Raw genomic sequence first — 19,679 nt, 5'->3', positions numbered from 1 at the left:
TTTCTCATGGTTGTTGAATTTATTTTCTTCAGACTGCTTTAATAAGTGCTCCACAAAGCAGGGAGAATTCCTATTTGCTACTTTCAAAAACGAAATCACATATAAAACATTATATGTGGAAATGTAAGTAAAATGTAAAAGTAAAGATATATTCAATGTTCTGTTCTGATATGTAACTGTGCCACTGTAAAAGCTGTGACTAGTTATCACTGTTGATGGCAGTAAAGCATAGTTGGGTAGAAACACAAAAATCATACAGTCAAATATTGTTTGACAGATTCTAAAGTATCTCAAAAAGTAATTATTTACTTTCATTTCGTGTTATGTAATCTATGCAAACTAAAAGACAAAAATAAAGAGAATACACATGGATTAATAAAATAATCATTTAAATAAATGACTTTAATCACTACGCACAACTTAATATTTTCAATACTCAGTTCAGTTGTTCCCTTTGTTCATGGAAGTGTCCAAATGAATAACTTAATTCAAGACATATCTACATGAAGAGAAGAACCAAAACTATTAGTAGTGCTTTTGGGGCCTTTTTCTTTATAGCATATCTACTATTTTCTTACCATTTTGTGTTTTGAAGTTGTTGTATATGTTTTAAATTGATTTGTATAGTTATATTTATTATTTTCTTTTTCAAGACATACACAACACATGTCAACACAGAAAAGGAAAAAAGGTGACGTGACCAGAAGGAGTATATAAAAACAGAAAAACAAGGAGACAAATACAGCAGTTAAGCAAACAAACAATACATACAAACATACATGAAAGATAAAGCTAATTAATGAAGCATCATTAACTGGAATATAATAATTGCAGTAGTAATTGTAATAGTAATAACAACAGTAATAATCTGAACAATTATATTGTTAAAAAGCAGAAGGAATTAACGCCATTTCACTTTCGGTTGAGTCTTCATATTTTCAATCAAAAGGGCAAGAATCAATTCCAGTTAATTCTTGTCTCTACTACACCAATCACTCCTCTATTGCGTGCCTAGATATACATTTCAAAAGTGTCAATCAGAGTCTGATGGGGTTAGCATCGTTAGATTGTGGAGCTTTTTGAGAGGATATGTGAGTGTTTTGAAGCGGAGAGTGCAGGCTAAAAGCAGTGGCTGTTGAGGAAAGGTTGGGCAACAATCTAGAAAACCATTGGTCTATACAATGTAATAATTTATTTTTCCATGTCCAGTTTTCCTCTTCATTTCCTCTTTGTTGGGTTACATCCATGTCCATCAAGATCATTGGTGTTTCCTCTCCCTACTTGTCAACCATGTGCCCAGATTGTAGTTATAAACAGGTCTCCAAGCTGTGCAATGGGCTGGCGGGGCGGCAGAGAGAAGCAGTTGGTAGCCTTGCATCTTTTGGGTTCAGATGATCTCCATTCTCAGCGTCAGCAGCAGCAGTGGCGTTGTTGTTGCAGTTGAGTGTAACGGGGAGGCTCTGCTGGCGGCAGGGGGCGGGACGGGAGGTGGAGCGGCAGCGAGGGGGAGGCTGAGGGGCCTGGGCAGGGGGAGGAGCTTGACGAAAAGCCAGGCGAATGTTGTTGCCGTCTGAGTGCTCTGATTCTTCGGTTTCAATGTCTGTCTCGTCAATCAAGGGGATGTTGTGGACCAAGTCACTGATGAGAAATTCCGGGTGTGCCATGAAGTCGTGGATGGAGTTCTTGGATTCCGGCTTCTCAATGCCATCATAAAGTGGGCTATGGAATGCTTTCACCACTCGGATCTATGTTGAGTTTTGTATAATAATGGTCAAACATGGGGAGAAATGCAGAAAGGAAAAGGGAATAGATGGGACAAACAATTGGAGAGAGATGTAGCATTTAAGCATTTAAAAGTGTCACAGTGGCAGAATTATTTGGCTGAACTCACCTGAAAGAGTTATGAAAAAATACAATTTTGAATCTTCTGAAAATTCTACTAAATGTTAGTTAAATTCTAAATAGAAGGTGTTATCGTACAGTAGTAGGCTTGCCTGGGCGTGGGGAGGTGTACCTCTTTCTGTCCAATAAGGTCATTCCTAGATATTATATTTGTCCATTTAAGGGACACCTTTTGCTCAAGAACTTGCCCAGAGGCAAATGTTCTGTACAGCCTCTTTAAAGGCAATAAATTACCTATGAGTTTGAAATGCCTCACTGACCTGATAAAACATACTGTATGTGTACAATATGTACATGTCCACTTTGGATTACTCTGTAACTTTAAAGTAAATGAGGGAAAGTAAAACAAATGAAAACTGAAATAATGACTTAAATAAAAGTTAGTGTTGTCAGTTCAATATAAGATATTTAAAATGAATCAAATATCAATTGATGGATGCACAACATTGTCTGAAACACACACACACACACACACTCAAACATATAAACATTTTTGTACTGAACTCTGAACTTACATACGGGACAAGTGAAACAAGCAGAACACAGAGCATGGGATTCAGATTAGCTCAAAAACCAAACAACAAATGACATGCCAAGACTGATCATGTGAGAGCCTCATTTACTGCCATGCTGTAAAAGAAACACATTCGAGGTGGTCGTGCATGAGCTTGTCTTGGTGCAAACGAAAATGGGCGTAGTTGGATGACATATTGTTTGGGTGATGCAACGTCCAATGAGCCATATTGCAGCTACCAGTTAAGCTAAGTGAACATCACACACAATACAGACCATTCACAGTAATCACAGGCTTCTGTAGACTTGATGAGTAATGTTGTTATATCATTGTAAAAGTTGTTATAATTTACTCTTGTGAATTTGGGGGTGGCTGTAAAAAAGCCCTTCCTTAACAGTGTATGTGAATAATTAGTTAAACTTCCAAAAACGTATTATTGTAAGTGAATTGTATACTTCTATTGAACATCTTGAACGTGTACTTTTAAGTTATCTAGGGTATATCTAAACTCAGATGTTGTAGATACAGTACAAACTAATTTAAGGACATAAATACAGTCCTCCAGCTCAGTACAAAAATGGCAATATTGTAGACAATGGATGTATTACATAAGGCACAATAGTCACCACACTGGAATTGCCAGTGCTGTACAACAAACCATTACCTTCAATGTCAGAACAATTGTAATAAAAACTGTTCCTCAACATCACATTATACAGTGCCTTCGGAAAGTATTCAGACCTCTTGATTTTTTCAAAATAAATAACAATTTTACAGCCTTATTGTAAAATGGATTAAATCGTCCCCCCCCCATCAATCTACACACAATACCACATAATGACAAAATGGAAATACATTATTTACATAAGTATTCAACCCCTTTACTATGAGACTCAAAATTGAGCTCAGGTGCATCCTGTTTCCATTGATCATCCTTGAGATGTTTCTACAACTTGATTGGAGTCCACTTGTGGTAAATTCAATTGATTGGACATGATTTGGAAAGGCACACACCTGTCTATATAAGAGCCCAGAGTTGACAGTGCATGTCAGAGCAAAAACCAAGCCATGAGGTCAAAGCAATTGTCCGTAGAGCTCCAAGACAGGATCTGGGGAAGGGTACAAAAAAATGTCTGCAGCATTGTAGGTCCCTAAGAACACAGTTGCCTCCATCATTCTTAAATGGAAGAAGTTTGGAACCACCAAGACTCTTCCTAGAGCTGGCCGCCCGGCCATCCTGAGCAATCAGGGGAGAAGGGCCTTGGTCAGGGAGGTGACCAAGAACCTGATGGTCACTCTGACAGAGCCCTAGAGTTCCTCTGTGGAGAATGGAGAACCTTGCAGAAGGACGTCCATCTCTGCAGCACTCCAACAATCAGGCCTTTATGGTAGAGTGGCCAGATGGTAGCCACTCCTCAGTAAAGGCACATGACAGCCTGTTTGCCAAAAGGCACCTAAAGACTCACAAACCATGAAAAACAAGACTCTCTGATCTGATGAAACCCAGATTGAACTCTTTGGCCTGAATGTCAAGCGTCACGTCTGGAGGAAACCTGGCACCATCCCTACGGTGAAGCATGGTGGGCATGTTTTTCGGAGGCAGGCACTGGGAGACTAGACAGGACCAAGGGAAAGATGAACTGAGCAAAGTGCTGAGAGATCCTTGATGAAAATCTGCTCCAGAGCACTCAGGACCTCAGACTGGGGCAAAGGTTCATCTTCCAACAGAACAATGACCGTAAGCACACAGCCAAGACAACATAGGAGGGGCTTCGGGACAAGTCTCTGAATGTCCTTGAGGGGCCCAGCCAGAGCCCGGACTTGAACCTGATCGAAGATATCTGGAGAGACCTGAAAATAGCTGTGCAGCACCGCTCCCCATCTATCCTGACCGAGTTTAAGAGGATCTGCAGAGAAAAATGGGAGAAACTCCCCAAATACAGGTGTGCCAAGCTTGTAGCGTTATACCCAAGAAGACTCAATGCTGTAATTTCTGCCAAAAGTGCTTCAACAAAGTACTGAGTAAAGTGTCTGAATACTTACAGTACCAGTCAAAAGTTTGGACACACCTACAAATTTTAATATAATATTGAATACATCAAAACTATGAAATAACACACATTTTTAATTTTTGATAAATTAGCAAAAATGTCTAAAAACCTGTTTTTGATTTGTCATTATGGAGTATTTTGTATGTAGATTGATGAGGGGAAAAAACGATTTAATCCATTTTAGAATGAGACTGTGACATAACAAAATGTGGAAAAAGTCAAGGGGTCTGAATACTTTCCGAAGGCACTGTAAGCATGGGAAAATCTACATTTGAAACATTTATGATACACCACCAGTTGTTCTGTGTCCAGCCACCACATACCCATCTCCTTGTACAAAAATAATAAGAAGTGATGGGTTATTCATCAACTCAAAGTCAGCACCCATTCACACAGAACTCAACATAGGTCTTAATAGGCCTTATGGTAAGCTTGCTTTAATATTGTTAATGAGGAAAACAATACATTAATAAATAGGATGTTTCTGTAATGACTATGGCTGGTCCAAAATGGTAAAGAGATACACATATTGTGAAGTATAATAAAATAATAATAATACATTCATTCATTCCCACAGAGCAAATAAGTGTGTGAACATGAATGCAATCATATTCTGTTGCGATAGGCACTACAGGCTGAATCCTAACTTGAGATACATGTGAGTAACTAAAATCCTTGTTGAAATCATGCACTGATATAAAAAGGGAGATTCATGTGAAAGTCCAAGTTTTGGGCAAGCGTTAGAAATTATACTTAGGTCCTTATTCCTATTCGCTCAGTGGACAGTACCTCAGCATGCACAAACAATATGATTTGTTTGTTCATTCCTGCAGCAAGCATAGCCACAAAGACCCATTTCTTCAGCAAGCACCTCTAAAAAGACCAACCTTTGTAGCAAGCACAACCAAAAAAACATTCTAACTGTGAAAATGACCACAAAGATCTTGCACAAGAAGCGACATGACCCAATAACGTTGTTGTGATGAGGGAGTCAGGCAACACAGAGACACTGTTAAGGTTGACTTGTGCTGATTTGTTTTTCCAAGGAGCTGTTTGTTCCCATAAAGTAAATTATTTACAAAATAAATCATCATTATGTGCCCTCTGAATTCATGTCCCCTTGTGAAAATTGTAAACTTTCGAGTATAGTGCCCGCAATGATCAATATAACACCACAGCTGTTGAAAATGAACTATTACTCAAGTCAATGTATTCACTTGATTTCTTTCAAATGGGCCACCTAAAGATCTCAGAAGAGGATGAGAAGGCCTGTTTTACTGTGGTGGAGCATGAATCCCATGAACACTTCAGATTTATTGAAGTACACTAAACAATTTACGCAAGTCGTGGTTAGGCTCAATTCATTTTCACTCAGTCAATTCAGGGAATGAAATGGCAATTCTATTCATGAATTGGTCAAACTATTCTCAGTGAAGATAATGGACCATCCATCAATGTACACAGTATGATTAAGGGGGAAACAATGAGAACTACCTATAAAGCTGAACAGCAAAATAATTACGTAAAAGACCCGCTGAACAATGCAATTTCAGAAATAGAAGCTAGTGTTGCTACATTCAGATATCTACTGTGGCTGTATATAAGAGAAATTATCAAATCAAAAAGTCCTCAAAGGAAATGATAATAGGCAAAGTGCACAACACTTAATGGTCTGTTTTTGAATATGGGTTGGACGAATGCCTCTGTATTGCATTATACCAAATGCTGCAATGCCACCTCCAAAGGAAATGGAGACATTTGACATAACTGCATGCAACAGATATATGGCGTGTTTTGCCCTTCAATTATGGTGTATTTTGACATATGTAAGCTGTCAGTCAAACTGAACCGAAGTTAGCTGTCAGTCAAACTGTGTAGAAGTGAAACCGAAACTTAAGTTAAGGCATTCATTCTAACTGGTTAAAATGTTAGGGTTAAGGTTTGGGATAGGTTAAGGATAGGGTTAAAACAGAAACAATAAAACAAAAAAAGGAGTGCCTAGCACTAAGATTGAACCCGTAATGCTTGGAGCTGTAGTTTGCAGTTTAAGCCCACCCTCAACCCATCATTGACTTATCTCAATGGAAACATATCATTGAATGATCTCAATGGAATAAGATAATCTGTATGTTTGATAAGAAAAGAAAACAACAACAAAAACGAACCATAATAAGAGCAGAGTAGGCCTACATTAGGAAATAAAACTATCTTCCTTCATGAGATGCAGAACCTACAATGAGAGAGAATGAAAAAGACCAAGTAAAATGAGGGTAGTTATTTGTACAAAGCAACACTGCAGATCCTATTTTGGCAGTCTGATCAAACCTAGGGACAGAGAAAGATTTGTATTGGTAGGGTGACCAAACAGTAACATCTCAGAAATGTCACTGTTTCAGGCTTACACTCGAAGGTTTACAACTGTCTAGAAGTGCACAAACCCAAAATACATGTTATTTTTATTCTTATGTTTTTTTGTCTTTTTTTAACCTTGATTTGACATTTAAGAAATTCTTTAAAATTGGCATCGTCGTAATGCTCGGAATAAAATTTGTATCTCTTTGAAAATTAAACCTTTGTAATGTCACAAATCTGTCACAAATCTGATAAAACCATAGGAGCATACAGATAGTTTGAAACACGATTGATCACAGACTGCATCAAGCGAAACGAAGCAGCAAGATGAAGAAATAGATTAAGGCCAGAATTAAATCAGATCAGTGCTAACCCACGTTAGCCAACAAACTCTTGTTTAGGCCGGGTAAGAGTTATAACGGTATGGGCTGTCAAATTGGTGAGCTGCTGCTCTTGTGGACATTGTCAAAAGATACTACAGTCTGTCATGCCCTGATCTGTTTCACCTGTCCTTGTGATTGTCTCCACCCCCCTCCAGGTGTCACCCATCTTCCCCATTATCCCCTGTGTATTTATACCTGTGTTCTCTGTTTGTCTGTTGCCAGTTCGTCTTGTTTGTTCAAGTCAACCAGCGGTTTGTGTCAGCTGATGCTTTTTCCAGTCTCTCTTTTCTCACTCTCCTGGCTTTGACCCTTGCCTGTCCTGACTCTGAGCCCACCTGCCTGACCACTCTGCCTACCCTTGGCCCTGAGCCTGCCTGTCAACCTGTGCCTTGTCCCCCTCTGGATTATGAACTCCTGCCTGCCTTGACCTGTTGTTTGCCTGCCCCTGTTGTTGCAAAAAACATAGTTACTTCTACACTTCTACTTCTACACATTTGGGTTTTACCTGAAACCTGATACCGTCGTTCCCTAAAACGTTAGTAGTTCAAAACATGGATATAATGTGTAGACTATATTGATGGTAGAAATAATTACACTTGAACGAAATAACGAAAAACAGTTTACAAAAGGCACCTGGCTACGTTCTCCTTATTTGTGCAGTCAAAAAGCATAAATGAGGAAACATTTTCAGAACTATGAAATTGTCATACATAAAAAATATAGGCTATAATAAAACAAAATATTATATAATGAATAAAAAAAGAATACAGTGGCTTGCAGAAGTATTCACCCCCCTTGGCATGTTTCCTATTTTGTTGCCTACAACCTGAACTGAAAATATTTTTTTGGGGGGGTTGTATCAATTGATTTACACAACATACCACTTTTAAGTTTCTAAACTATATTTTTTATTGTAAAACAAGCAAGAAATAAGACAAAAAAACAGAAAACTTTAGCGTGCATAACTATTCACCCCCCATCCCCAAGTCAATACTTTGTAGAGTCACCTTTTGCAGCAATTACAGCTGCAAGTCTCTTGGGGTATGTTTCTATAAGCTTTGCACATCTAGCCACTGTGATTTTGCCCATTCTTCAAGGCAAAACTGTTCCAGTTGCTGGTGTACAGCAATCTTTAAGTTATACCACAGATTCTCAATTGGATTGAGGTCTGGGCTTTGACTAGGCCATTTCAAGACATTTAAATGTTTCTCCTTAAACCACTCGAGTGTTGCTTTAGCAGTATGCTTAGGGTCATTGTCCTGCTGGAAGGTGAACCTCCGTCCCAGTCTCAAATCTCTGGAAGACTGAAACAGGTTTCCCTCAAGAATTTCCCTGTATTTAGCGCCATCCATCATTCCTTCAATTCTGACCAGTTTCCTAGTCCCTACCAATGAAAAACATTCCCACAGCATGATGCTGCCACCCACCACCATGCTTCACTGTGGGGATGATGTTCTCGGGGTGATGAGAGGTGTTGGGTTTGCGCCAGACAGCGTTTTCCTTGATGGCCAAAAAGCTCAATTTGAGTCTCATCTGACCAGAGTACCTTCTTCCATATGTTTGGGGAGTCTCCCACATGCCTTTTGGCGAACACCAAACATGTTTGCTTATTTTTTTCTTTAAGCAATGGCTTTTTTCTGGCCATTCTTCCATAAAGCTCAGCTCTGCGGAGTGTACGGCTTAAAGTGGTCCTATGGACAGATACTCTAGTCTCCGCTGTGGAGCTTTGCAGCTCCTTCAGGGTTATCTTTGTTCTCTTTGTTGCCTCTCTGATTAATGGCCTCCTTGCCTGGTCCGTGAGTTTTGGTGGGCGGCCCTCTTTTGGCAGGTTTGTTGTGGTGCCATATTCTTTCCATTTTTTAATAATGGATTTAATGGTGCTCTGTGGGATGTTCAAAGTTTCAGATATTTTTTTATAACCCAACCCTGATCTGTACTTCTCCACAACTTTGTCCCTGACCTGTTTGGAGAGCTCCTTGGTCTTCATGGTGCCGCTTGATTGGTGGTGTGGCAGACTCTGGGGCCTTTCAGAACAGGTGTATATATACCGAGATCATGTGACACTTAGATTGCACACAGGTGGACTTAATTAGTTAAATAAGGTGACTTCTGAAGGTAATTGGTTGCATCAGATCTTATTTAGGGGCTTCATAGCAAAGGGGGTGAATACATATGCACAAACCACTTTTCCGTTTTTAATTTTTGGGAATTGTTTGAAACAAGTAATTTTTTTCATTTCACTTCACCAATTTGAACTATTTTGTGTATGTCCATTACATGAAATCCAAATAAATACCCATTTAAATTACAGGTTGTAATGCAACAAAATAGGAAAAATGCCAAGGGGGATGAATACTTTTGCAAGGCACTGTGCATAAATAATAATAAAGAAATATATTATTTATGGGTTCATTTAATACAGCTGGCCAGCTAATATCATGCTTGAAGAAGCGAGGTAGCCTATACATAATTACAAAGACAAACGTGTATACAGCCTGACATTGCAGCACTCGAACAAGAACTATGCGGTTGTCAGCTAGCGGGGATCTGATTGAATCCTGGACTAAGATCATGAGGTAGTAGTGAAAAGGAGGTAGAGAAATGTAATACTAAATTAACAAATAATAAAACCACAAATATACACATAGACACACAGTCACTAAACTAATTAAAACATGATGTAGATAGAGATGGTAGATAAACCAGAACAAAGGAGGAAAACTCAAATGAAAAGGTCAGTCGGTCAGGCACATCAGTGTTGACTCCCCCACGCCACAACACACACACAGACAAACACACATATCTTTGATGCTTAATTGCATTTCTGGGCAGGCAAAGGTCAATTTTCTACATACAACATGCTCATTTTGATGATAGTGAGTGGACTGTTTTTTGTTGTGTGCCGTTAATGGATGGCAGAAACTCACTCCCAGGCGCACCAGTTGCATTGGCAGTGGAGAGAACTACGTGAGTGGGAGTAGAAATATTGGTTACGTCATGGAGTTGGCTGAGAACTGAGGAGCGACGTCGCGCAGCACCCTGAAAGGAACCACTTCTCTTGAAGGTACTCACTACCTCCATCTGTTGGAGAGAAAGAGAGGATATTACAGAGAGGACATGACAGTCTTGAAGTACCTCATGCCAATTGGTAGGGGGCCCTGTGGGGCATATTGGAGAGCTGTGAAAGCAACAGGCAAAATGAATCACGTTTAAAGGGATTGTAAAGTAGAACTTGTAGTTTTGTAGAGATCATGTTCCACAATGAAGGAATCTAAAAGCATGTTTTAGATACAAAAAGGTATTTTAAAAGAAAATCAAAGTCTGTTTTAAATCAATGATGTTGCCCTCAAAACATGGACTGGTAATGTTAATTATTGTATTTAGCATTACATCAGCATCATGTGTCTCACCTAGTTGCTGGTTTCAGTAAGAGACAGACTACAATTAGAACTCTTGTAATATATTTTATATACTTGTTGTTAGGATTATTCGGTTTGATCATTGAAGACTTGTCTGTGTAACAGTGACGAGGATTAAGGATACATAAAAAATAAAGACAGAATCTGTGATAATCGCAATGACATGAGGATGAAGGATAAAAAGTGAGAAATATGACCATGAGATGTAATCAAAATGACTCTGATAGGTTACAATAGAGATGATTGTATTTCAATAAATATAGGAAAACAAAGTGTGGTGAAATTAAGGCATCAAATGGTGAAGAAAGAGAGACACATATTAACAGAGATAAGTCGGGCAAGCAGAAAAGACTCCTCTTCGTAGGACAGTACAGCACATACGAGAGCCCTTGTTAGGGAAAGACAAGGGACAGAGAATGGTGGAGCCCAATGCACTGTACCTGAGTCTGAATACGATTGAGGCCCCGGAACCAGAGAATCTGCCCTCGACGTAGCTCCCTCTCAGCATGGTCAATCTCTTGCTCATCATCTGCCATGTCATCATCAATCATCTCTTCCTTACCCAGCGCATGACCCGCTTCCTTCAGACAGGGCAGGCGGCTGGTAGGCACCGTGGTGATGAGCTGTTGGGGTCAGGGGTCAGCGTTAGTTGATGAACAAGAAGAACACAACTTCCGTTTCGGTCTGGTTGGTCCTAGCGTCAAAGCCAATTGAAGACTGGGTTATGGATATGTGGGTTTGTCTATGTCAAAGGCCTTAATTGTGTCTTGACACAAAACCACTGGAGAACCACAGATTGGTTAACACATTCAAACAACGTTAACTCCAGCATAAGTACCTGTCCCCACAGCAGCTCTCCTACTCCCACGAGCAGACACCACAGCCACTGCTCCATATTGAGTGGTGTGCAGCTGAAAGGTTTCCCCCCAAACTGCACAATCACAAACTGTACAGAATAAGACACAAGACGAGAGAGATATGATCACAAAAAGTGGTTGCCATTGGTTAGCACAACATACATGTATCATGTATCCTGTGAGACAATAATTAAGTAGTCAATATTATTAGGTATATGTCATGGTTGAATAACATTACTAGGATTGCTCTAATGTAAAGGGAAAACAACATATAAGAAGTAAAAGCTTGTGGTCCTCTCACCTGCATTAAAAAAGTCCCCAGCACAATACTGCAGAAAATAGGGTTGTGGAATATGCCGTCGAAAACGTTCCTTTCACCGTGGATCTTGCGGGCATTGATCTCGTTGAACAGTTGCATGAGCACAAAGGTGTTGAAGATGATCGTGTAGTGCTCGGAAGGGGGAGAGTGCAGAGGGGCGTGGCGTCCGCTATCAATGTTGAAGATCTTTTCTCCTGAGATGGAGAGGAACACAAAAAGGATAAGCAGACAATAGAAAGAGACAAATGTAGTCGAATATATATTTTCTAGTTAAAGCGATAGTGCAAGATCCTGGAAATTAAGCTGTTTTGCTACTTACCCAATGTCAGATGAAGTCATGGATGCCATTTTTTATGTCTCTGCGTGCAGTTTGAAGGAAGTTGACGGTAGTTTCTACTTCCAGTGATTACGTTAACGTTAGTTAGCATTGGCTCGCAAAACTACCTACAACTTCCTTCATACTGAACGCAGAGACATAAAAATGGTATCCATGAGTTCATCTGACTGGATAAGTAGCAAAACACACTATCCCTTTAATGGCAAGCAAATGTATACTAAATGATCATGTAAAATACTATGAGCTAAATAGAGCACCACAGTTCCATGTCTGTTTTTCTTCAACCTTCTTGTTCCCCACTACTGCCATTACCTACACCCCACTCTCCCTTTCCCCAACTCCAGCCTCCATCCCCCACCTCCACCTGCAGCCCCCCTCCACCTCCTCCCCTTTTCTCCATTCTCTTCCCACTTCCAGTCTCTCTCCTCCTTCTCCTCCTCCCTTGTGTGTACCCGCAAACAGCAGGGTGAAGATGATAGTGAGCTGGTAGATGGCATGGCCCAGGATGTTCTTCATCATGGTGCGGGAGATGAGGGGGTTGTTGCGGCCGTAAGGCTTCCTCAGGAGCAGGGACTCAGTGGGCGGCTCGGTGGCTAAGGCCAGGGAGGCAAAGGTGTCCATGATAAGGTTCACCCACAACATCTGGACAGCCTTCAGAGGAGAGTCCTGAAGGGAGGAGAGAGAGAGGAGGGGGTAGGGACATGTAAGGAGAGAGGGAGAAAGAGGTAGAGAGAGGGGGATGGAAAGAGGCAGAGGGAGAAGTAAAAAGAGAAGCAGCAAGAGAGGTAAGGAGAGAAGGAGAGAGAAAAAGAGGTAGATATCATTTAGATATAGTAGATATCAGTAGATATCATTTTAATAAATTTTGCTTCAAAACTTCTCCCTCTGACTCTCACCATCATAGACTGTTACTTACATCTTAGATAATTTACTACAGTTACTTAAATGGTCCATTTGGATTTTACACAACAGTGAATTGTGTTGTGGTGTGTTGTGGTGTGCTGTACTGTGGTATGGTGTGTGAGAGTCAGAGATGGAGTGAGTACCTGTGTGATACAGGCGCCGGTGAAGGCCACAATGACAGCCACCACGTTGACAGTGAGCTGGAATTGGAGGAACTTGGAGATGCTGTCATAGACGTTACGTCCCCACATGACCGCCTTCACAATGCTAGAGAAGTTGTCATCAGTCAGGATGATGTCAGAGGCTTCCTTGGCTACGTCAGTACCAGCGATGCCCTACACAGAGCCACCAAAATAATCCACTTTAAATTCACCCCCCCCCCGCTTGCACAAGTCTCACATTAAAAAAACATGTCACTAATACCTATGTATGTGCATGATAGTTACACAGCCGTAAGTACTATGTTAGAACTAATGTAACATTACCACAGTACATACCATGTCTATGTAACTACAATGTAAATAGGTAGGGAAATGTATTATTAAAGTGATGCGCCAAAGGTCTTGCATAATATCACACAGTAGTTTTGAAAGCAGTGCTCACGAGCCAAAACTGGTCCCTGAAAATTGTGCACAATTGTGTACTACATCAACCATTTTGTATGATATGTTACAAATTTGTAAGTGCTTATGATCCCGGACTGCAACTTTAAGTGTGGGACTTAATATTTTCCCAAAGTTACTAAAATGACTAAAGATTTGTCATCATCATCATCATGATGTCTCACCATGGCAAAGCCAACATCGGCCTTCTTCAGGGCGGGTCCGTCGTTTGTCCCGTCCCCTGTCACAGCCACTACCTGCCGCTGTTCCAGTACGGTGCTGTCTATGATGCCTGCAGAGAGATTAAGGTCTCATTGGAAATGCTGCATCTGCATGGTTTACAAGCTGTTTACAAAAGAATACTGTAGTTTTGAGTGTAGAATCACTGACCCACCTTTAACCAGTGTATGTTTGTCTGTAGGTGAGGACCTAGCCAGAACTCTCAGTTTGGGCCAAACTTTATCAATGCGCTCCTGCTCAACCTGTAAGAAAGAAAGATTGTGTATCCACAGAAAATGTTGAGTTATGTAACACTATGTAAAACAAGCTAAGGAACTGAATCAGGGCACTTTTATTTTTTTGTCGGTTAAAAAGTGTCAAACAATTCATGAATGATGAATTCTACCTCTCCTTTCTCATTTCTGATTCGTCGGTTGAATTCCTTCCCGTCTATACACAGGAAGTCATCCCCTGGCTGGATGATGCCACACTTGGCAGCGATGGCTCGTGCTGTGTTGATGTTGTCACCTGTCACCATGCGCACCGTGATACCTGCTCGCTGGCATTTCTTGATAGCATCTGGGACCTGGTTAGAAAAGACAGCTGGGTTTTGATAAAGCCTTGGCACACCCTCTTACTAGCTAATGTGCATGTAACTACAGCTTAATCACTGAATATTTACTACAATTATAACAATACCTATACTCTCAGAAACGCAGAACTGAAACGTTTTTTAAATTGCATTGGACACTTGATTATGTTCTAGGGGCAGATGTGTTAGAAAATATACTAGAACAAGGAGCGAAATAGCCCCTCCAAGTCTATGGTCCAAATGTGCACTCCCCTTCCGAAACTCAAAAAATGCAAACACCTGCGTCAAAGTTCCTTGTTAGTCGTCACATCCCAGTCTGTTTACGATACTATTTATTATTTATGTTACGTATGAGATTACAATACCTATACCTAACTATTCCTAACTACACCTATACCTAACTATTCCTAACTATACCTATACCTAACTACACCTATACCTAACTATACCTATACCTAACTACACCTAACTATACCTAGACCTAACTATACCTATACCTAACTATACCTAGACCTAACTATACCTAACTATACCTATACCTAACTACACCTATACCTAACTATACCTATACCTAACTACACCTATACCTAACTACACCTATACCTAACTATACCTATACCTAACTATACCTATACCTAACTATATCTATACCTAACTATACCTAGACCTAACTATACCTAACTATACCTATACCTAACTATACCTATACCTAACTATACCTAACTATACCTATACCTAACTATACCTATACCTAACTACACCTATACCTAACTATACCTAACTACACCTATACCTAACTATATCTATACCTAACTATACCTATACCTAATTACACATATACCTAACTACACCCATACCTAACTATACCTAGACCTAACTATACCCATACCTAACTATACCTAGACCTAACTACACCCATACCTAATTACACATATACCTAACTACACCCATACCTAACTATACCTAGACCTAACTATACCTATACCTAATTACACATATACCTAACTACACCCATACCTAACTACACCTAGACCTAACTATACCCATACCTAACTATACCTAGACCTAACTACACCCATACCTAACTATACCCATACCTAACTATACCTATACCTAACTATACCCAGACCTAACTATACCCATACCTAACTATACCTAGACGTAACTATACCTATACCTAATTACACATATACCTAACTACACCCATACCTAACTATACCCATACCTAACTATACCTAGACCTAACTATACCTATACCTGCTGTTTAACAATACCTGTTGTATAACAATACCTATTTATTCCTAAATTCATATCTATCTTACTTATTTAGACATTTATCTGCAGAATAACTCACTTGAAATGAAGAGTAAGAAACAGTCAATTGTCATACCTGTGGAAAAACTCCACTCCAAATCTCTACCTACATCTGTAAACAACTGCACCGCAATAGAGCGTCCCTCTGCGTAAGGTCTTGGTTACCTCTGGGCGGACAGGGTCCTCGATGCCCACCACGGTGATACAGATGAGGTCGCTGACGATGCCCGCCTCGTCCTCCCAGTCGGGCTCAGGGCTGGCCGGCAGGTCCTTGTAGGCCACGCAGATGGTGCGCAGGCCGTCGCAGGCCATGGGCTCGATCACCTTCTTCACCATCTCATCCCTGTCCCGTGGGCGGAAACCCCGCGGATCTCCACCACCAGCCATGATAGAGGAGCACCTGACAGACAGAGAGTCAGAACTATGGTTGCAAAGCTACCGGTAATTACAGGAAATGTACAGTATACTTGAATAACTTTTAAGTATTCATACAGTATATAGTATTCATTTTTTATATCTGTGTCCATATTGTCCATGAGCTAGACCATATGGTTCAAGAGAAAATAGCATTTCTTTTTTTATATAACCATCTAATCAACAATGGCATTATTTTTTATTAACTATGCAACTTTTACAACTATTTATTTTTTCACAACTGCCACCAGTTTGGCACCACAACATTTACAACAAAGACATATTGACATTGTAAAATAAATAAATAAAATATATTTTATGGTGGCATGGCCCAGGATTAAACACCAAAGGTATTCACTAAATTCATGGTTTATACTTAGGATGTTTTACAGAGTTGTCATTCTATTTGACATGTTATTTAAAATCATCTTATTAGATGAGGTTATATATTGTACATATAATAAGGCCACACAGAGGGCCAGAGATAATTACAGACACCAGTGATCATCTGAAGGACCTAAAAAGGCCACGAGATGTCCAGTGATAAATTCCTTAAAATCCTTGAAAGTTACCAAAATTGTGTTAGATATTGCTACTTCCCAGTAATATACCCTTCTTTTGCCACCCTAGTCAGGACACAAGTTAGATGCTCTGTATGTTAGGGCAAAATATTAATGTTAGTCGTTTTGTTTGGTTCATCAAACCTCATTCAAGGCTAACTTTATCTTGAGGGCACCGCCACCACATTCTCTATCAAAGCTGTAGCCTCAAATCAAATCCAACTTTATTTGTAAAGCCTCGGAGTCAGACTTACTTCTTGAGCAGGATCTCAGAGGCCCCCTTGCTGTAGAGGCGGAAGGATCCATCGGGCAACTGCACCACTGTGCTCATGGACTTGCGCACCGAGTTGAAGGTGTAGACCTTGTAGAGCTTCTCCTCGGGGATCTGTTCCCTCACGGGGGCATAGTCCCTCTTCAGGTCCAGGACGAAGCCAAGTAGGGCACACTCTGTCTTGTTGCCCACCTGCTTGGGTAGGCCTCCCTCCTTATCTGGGGGCTAACAGATCAAATATTAAGTTACTATTTCCCCCACCCCCCGCTGAACAGACTGGGCAAAATGAGTCTAAGACAAGAAGGAAAAGAAAAGGTGACGATAACATTTGTATGTAAATGTGTATGTAAATTTGTATGTACATTCTGAATTCTATGAATTGTTTTAGCTACTGTATGTTGTGCTGACATGAACAAAATGAGTTTCCATCCAAATGTCCAACTAAACTACACCGAATAAACAGAAAAAAATTAAGCTGTGTCCCGTTTTCATTCCACACTGCAGACATATGCCACAATAAAACTGTAGGAGCATTCAACAGTGTGCAGGTATCTACAGTATCTGTCTTTCACAATCCACCCTCTCACCATAATCTTGGAGGTGTAGGCGCTGTTGACAGCTATTGCGTTTACAAGTGTGTCCAGCACCATAGGATTCATCTGGTCAGGGTGTGGGACCATGTGGAAGTGCTGGTCGCCCGCGTAGGCCTGCACCACGGTCATGCGGTTGGTAGTAAGGGTGCCCGTCTTGTCAGAGCAGATGGCCGTGGCATTGCCCATGGTCTCACAGGCATCTAGGTGGCGCACCAAGTTATTGTCCTTCATCATTTTCTATAGGGAAACAGGAGGAAACAGACAGAGAGGAATGTTACTGTCAGGCCTACACCTGAGAAACTACAATACAATTCAGCTGCATACACAATATATAGTGTAATCACGCCTTGTTTTTGTCACATGGGGGATATTTGAGCAAAAATGCGATTTAACATGATTGTCACATAATGTCTGCAGCAACACACACACACAGCTTATTCCCCTCACCTTGACAGAGTAGGCAAGTGATATAGTGACAGCCAGTGGCAGCCCTTCAGGCACAGCCACCACCAGCACTGTGACGCCGATGATGAAGAACTTGACAAAGTACTGCACATAGACAGGTGTACACTCAGTGAGCCACTCCCGGCCCTGAACCACAAAGGTCTCGATCACAAAGTACATCACCAGGATGATCACTGTGATGGCTGACATGACCAGACCTGAGAAAGAGGACAGAAAATGTGAAGAGTTTGTCAGCAGTGTATTTATTTATTTATACCTTTATTTAACTAGGCAAGTCAGTTAAGAACAAATTCTTATTTTCAATGACAGCCTAGGAACAATGGGTTAACTGCCTGTTCAGGGGCAGAACAACAGATTTGTACCTTGTCAGCTCGGGGATTTGAACTTGCAACCTTCCGGTTACTGGTCCAACGCTCTAACCACTAGGTGAACAGTGAACAAGCAGGCCAGCAGAAAAGAGATTATGAATGCTAAATGCTTAGAGTCAGCCCTCACCTGCCTTCCCGATCTGCACGGCCAGTTTAGTGAGTTTGCCCTGGAGCACAGACTTCTCTTTTTTAGGCACGTTGCCCTTTTTCTTCTCTGCTTCCACCTCCCCTCCTTCAGCGCTCTTCAGGGGCTGCATCTCCATGGCAACGGCCTCATCCTGTTTCTTGGCTAAGGTTGGGGGTTGTCACAAAGTTAGGGAGTGGTTAGGATGGTTAGATGAATGTCAAAAGGTGTGGTGTGCGTTACGGCACAAAATGGCTGACGTGCTTCGCCCAGGTTGGTGCTACAGTATGCAACTGTAACATGGAGTGCCTCCTATATTTTAAGCACTTTGAGACCTAATAAAAAGTGTTGTATACATACAATCCATTATTATCACATTTACAGGTGCAGGTAAGATGTTTTCAACATAAATCAAGGGATTGCTTCCATCTTATTCGAGAAGTAAAAATGTTCTATATAAATATTTGGTATAAATTATTACCTCATACCATCTGTTGTTTGTATAGTTCCCCAAATGATTTATATATGGCAGCCTATTTGAAATGAGGGATGATTCATCTGCCTTGAAATCCCACTGTTTCTTACCTTTGTTCTGATTGTTTTCCAATGTCCCATCTTGCTTACCTGTGATTGAGTGAGAGAGGGATAAATATCTAGACTGATACAGCTGAACGTGACAGACATAATGCTGCATGGGAGGGAAACATGGCTCCCATTTTAACCCCCCTAAAGGAGTAAAAATTGAATGGGAAAATGAATAGACAAAATGAAAGTGACAGAAACGTGAAGAAATGTTATGTTAAACATACTTTTCAAAATATGTTTACAGTTTTTATTTTTTCCCCCAATTACATTAGGGGCCCACAATTTCCCACGGAAGTCCCATGGAATATCTCTAGCAAATCCCTTCACCAATCTAACTAGTCTAGTAGGGGAAACACCTACCATTCGTGATGCTGATCTGTTTTGCTTCGACTGCAGGGGTATTATTGCCCTCTGACGGGATAGTGGTTTGGGATTTGAGATAGGGACAGGGACAATAAGAGATTTTATCAAATTAAGAGACAAAAAACAATCAAATCACTAAAAAGAATGAGCAACAGAAACAACACAAACAGGG

General features: G+C 40.6%; 1 protein-coding gene across 11 annotated transcripts in view; it reads right to left on the bottom strand.

Moving 5' to 3' along the window:
* Nucleotides 1-372: 372 nt before the first annotated feature.
* Nucleotides 373-19,679, bottom strand: part of LOC112232591 (plasma membrane calcium-transporting ATPase 3) — a 31,757-nt gene continuing 12,450 nt past the window's right edge. For 3 of the 11 annotated variants that reach the window (XM_024399696.2, XM_024399695.2, XM_024399698.2), the window contains exons 7-23: nt 19,505-19,555; nt 19,145-19,183; nt 18,563-18,724; nt 18,050-18,264; nt 17,597-17,839; nt 16,993-17,234; nt 15,930-16,164; nt 14,265-14,444; nt 14,034-14,121; nt 13,825-13,931; nt 13,181-13,372; nt 12,587-12,800; nt 11,780-11,991; nt 11,460-11,567; nt 11,062-11,244; nt 10,197-10,283; nt 373-1,745 (exon numbers count right to left, since the gene is read on the bottom strand). In XM_024399696.2, coding sequence (XP_024255464.1) covers nt 1,308-1,745; nt 10,197-10,283; nt 11,062-11,244; nt 11,460-11,567; nt 11,780-11,991; nt 12,587-12,800; nt 13,181-13,372; nt 13,825-13,931; nt 14,034-14,121; nt 14,265-14,444; nt 15,930-16,164; nt 16,993-17,234; nt 17,597-17,839; nt 18,050-18,264; nt 18,563-18,724; nt 19,145-19,183; nt 19,505-19,555 — 2,996 coding nt within the window. In that variant the 3' untranslated portion in view covers nt 373-1,307. Of the gene's footprint in view, nt 1,746-10,129; nt 10,284-11,061; nt 11,245-11,459; nt 11,568-11,779; nt 11,992-12,586; nt 12,801-13,180; nt 13,373-13,824; nt 13,932-14,033; nt 14,122-14,264; nt 14,445-15,929; nt 16,165-16,992; nt 17,235-17,596; nt 17,840-18,049; nt 18,265-18,562; nt 18,725-19,144; nt 19,184-19,504; nt 19,556-19,679 lie in introns of all 11 variants that reach the window. The other 8 variants (XM_024399704.2, XM_024399700.2, XM_024399697.2 and 5 more) reach the window with 8 other exon arrangements.

The sequence above is a fragment of the Oncorhynchus tshawytscha genome, linkage group LG16, assembly GCF_018296145.1.
Source record: "Oncorhynchus tshawytscha isolate Ot180627B linkage group LG16, Otsh_v2.0, whole genome shotgun sequence".
NCBI classification, from domain to species: Eukaryota; Metazoa; Chordata; class Actinopteri; order Salmoniformes; family Salmonidae; genus Oncorhynchus; species Oncorhynchus tshawytscha.
Note: the sequence above shows the minus strand (reverse complement) of the source record. Positions and strands in the feature narration are given on the sequence as shown.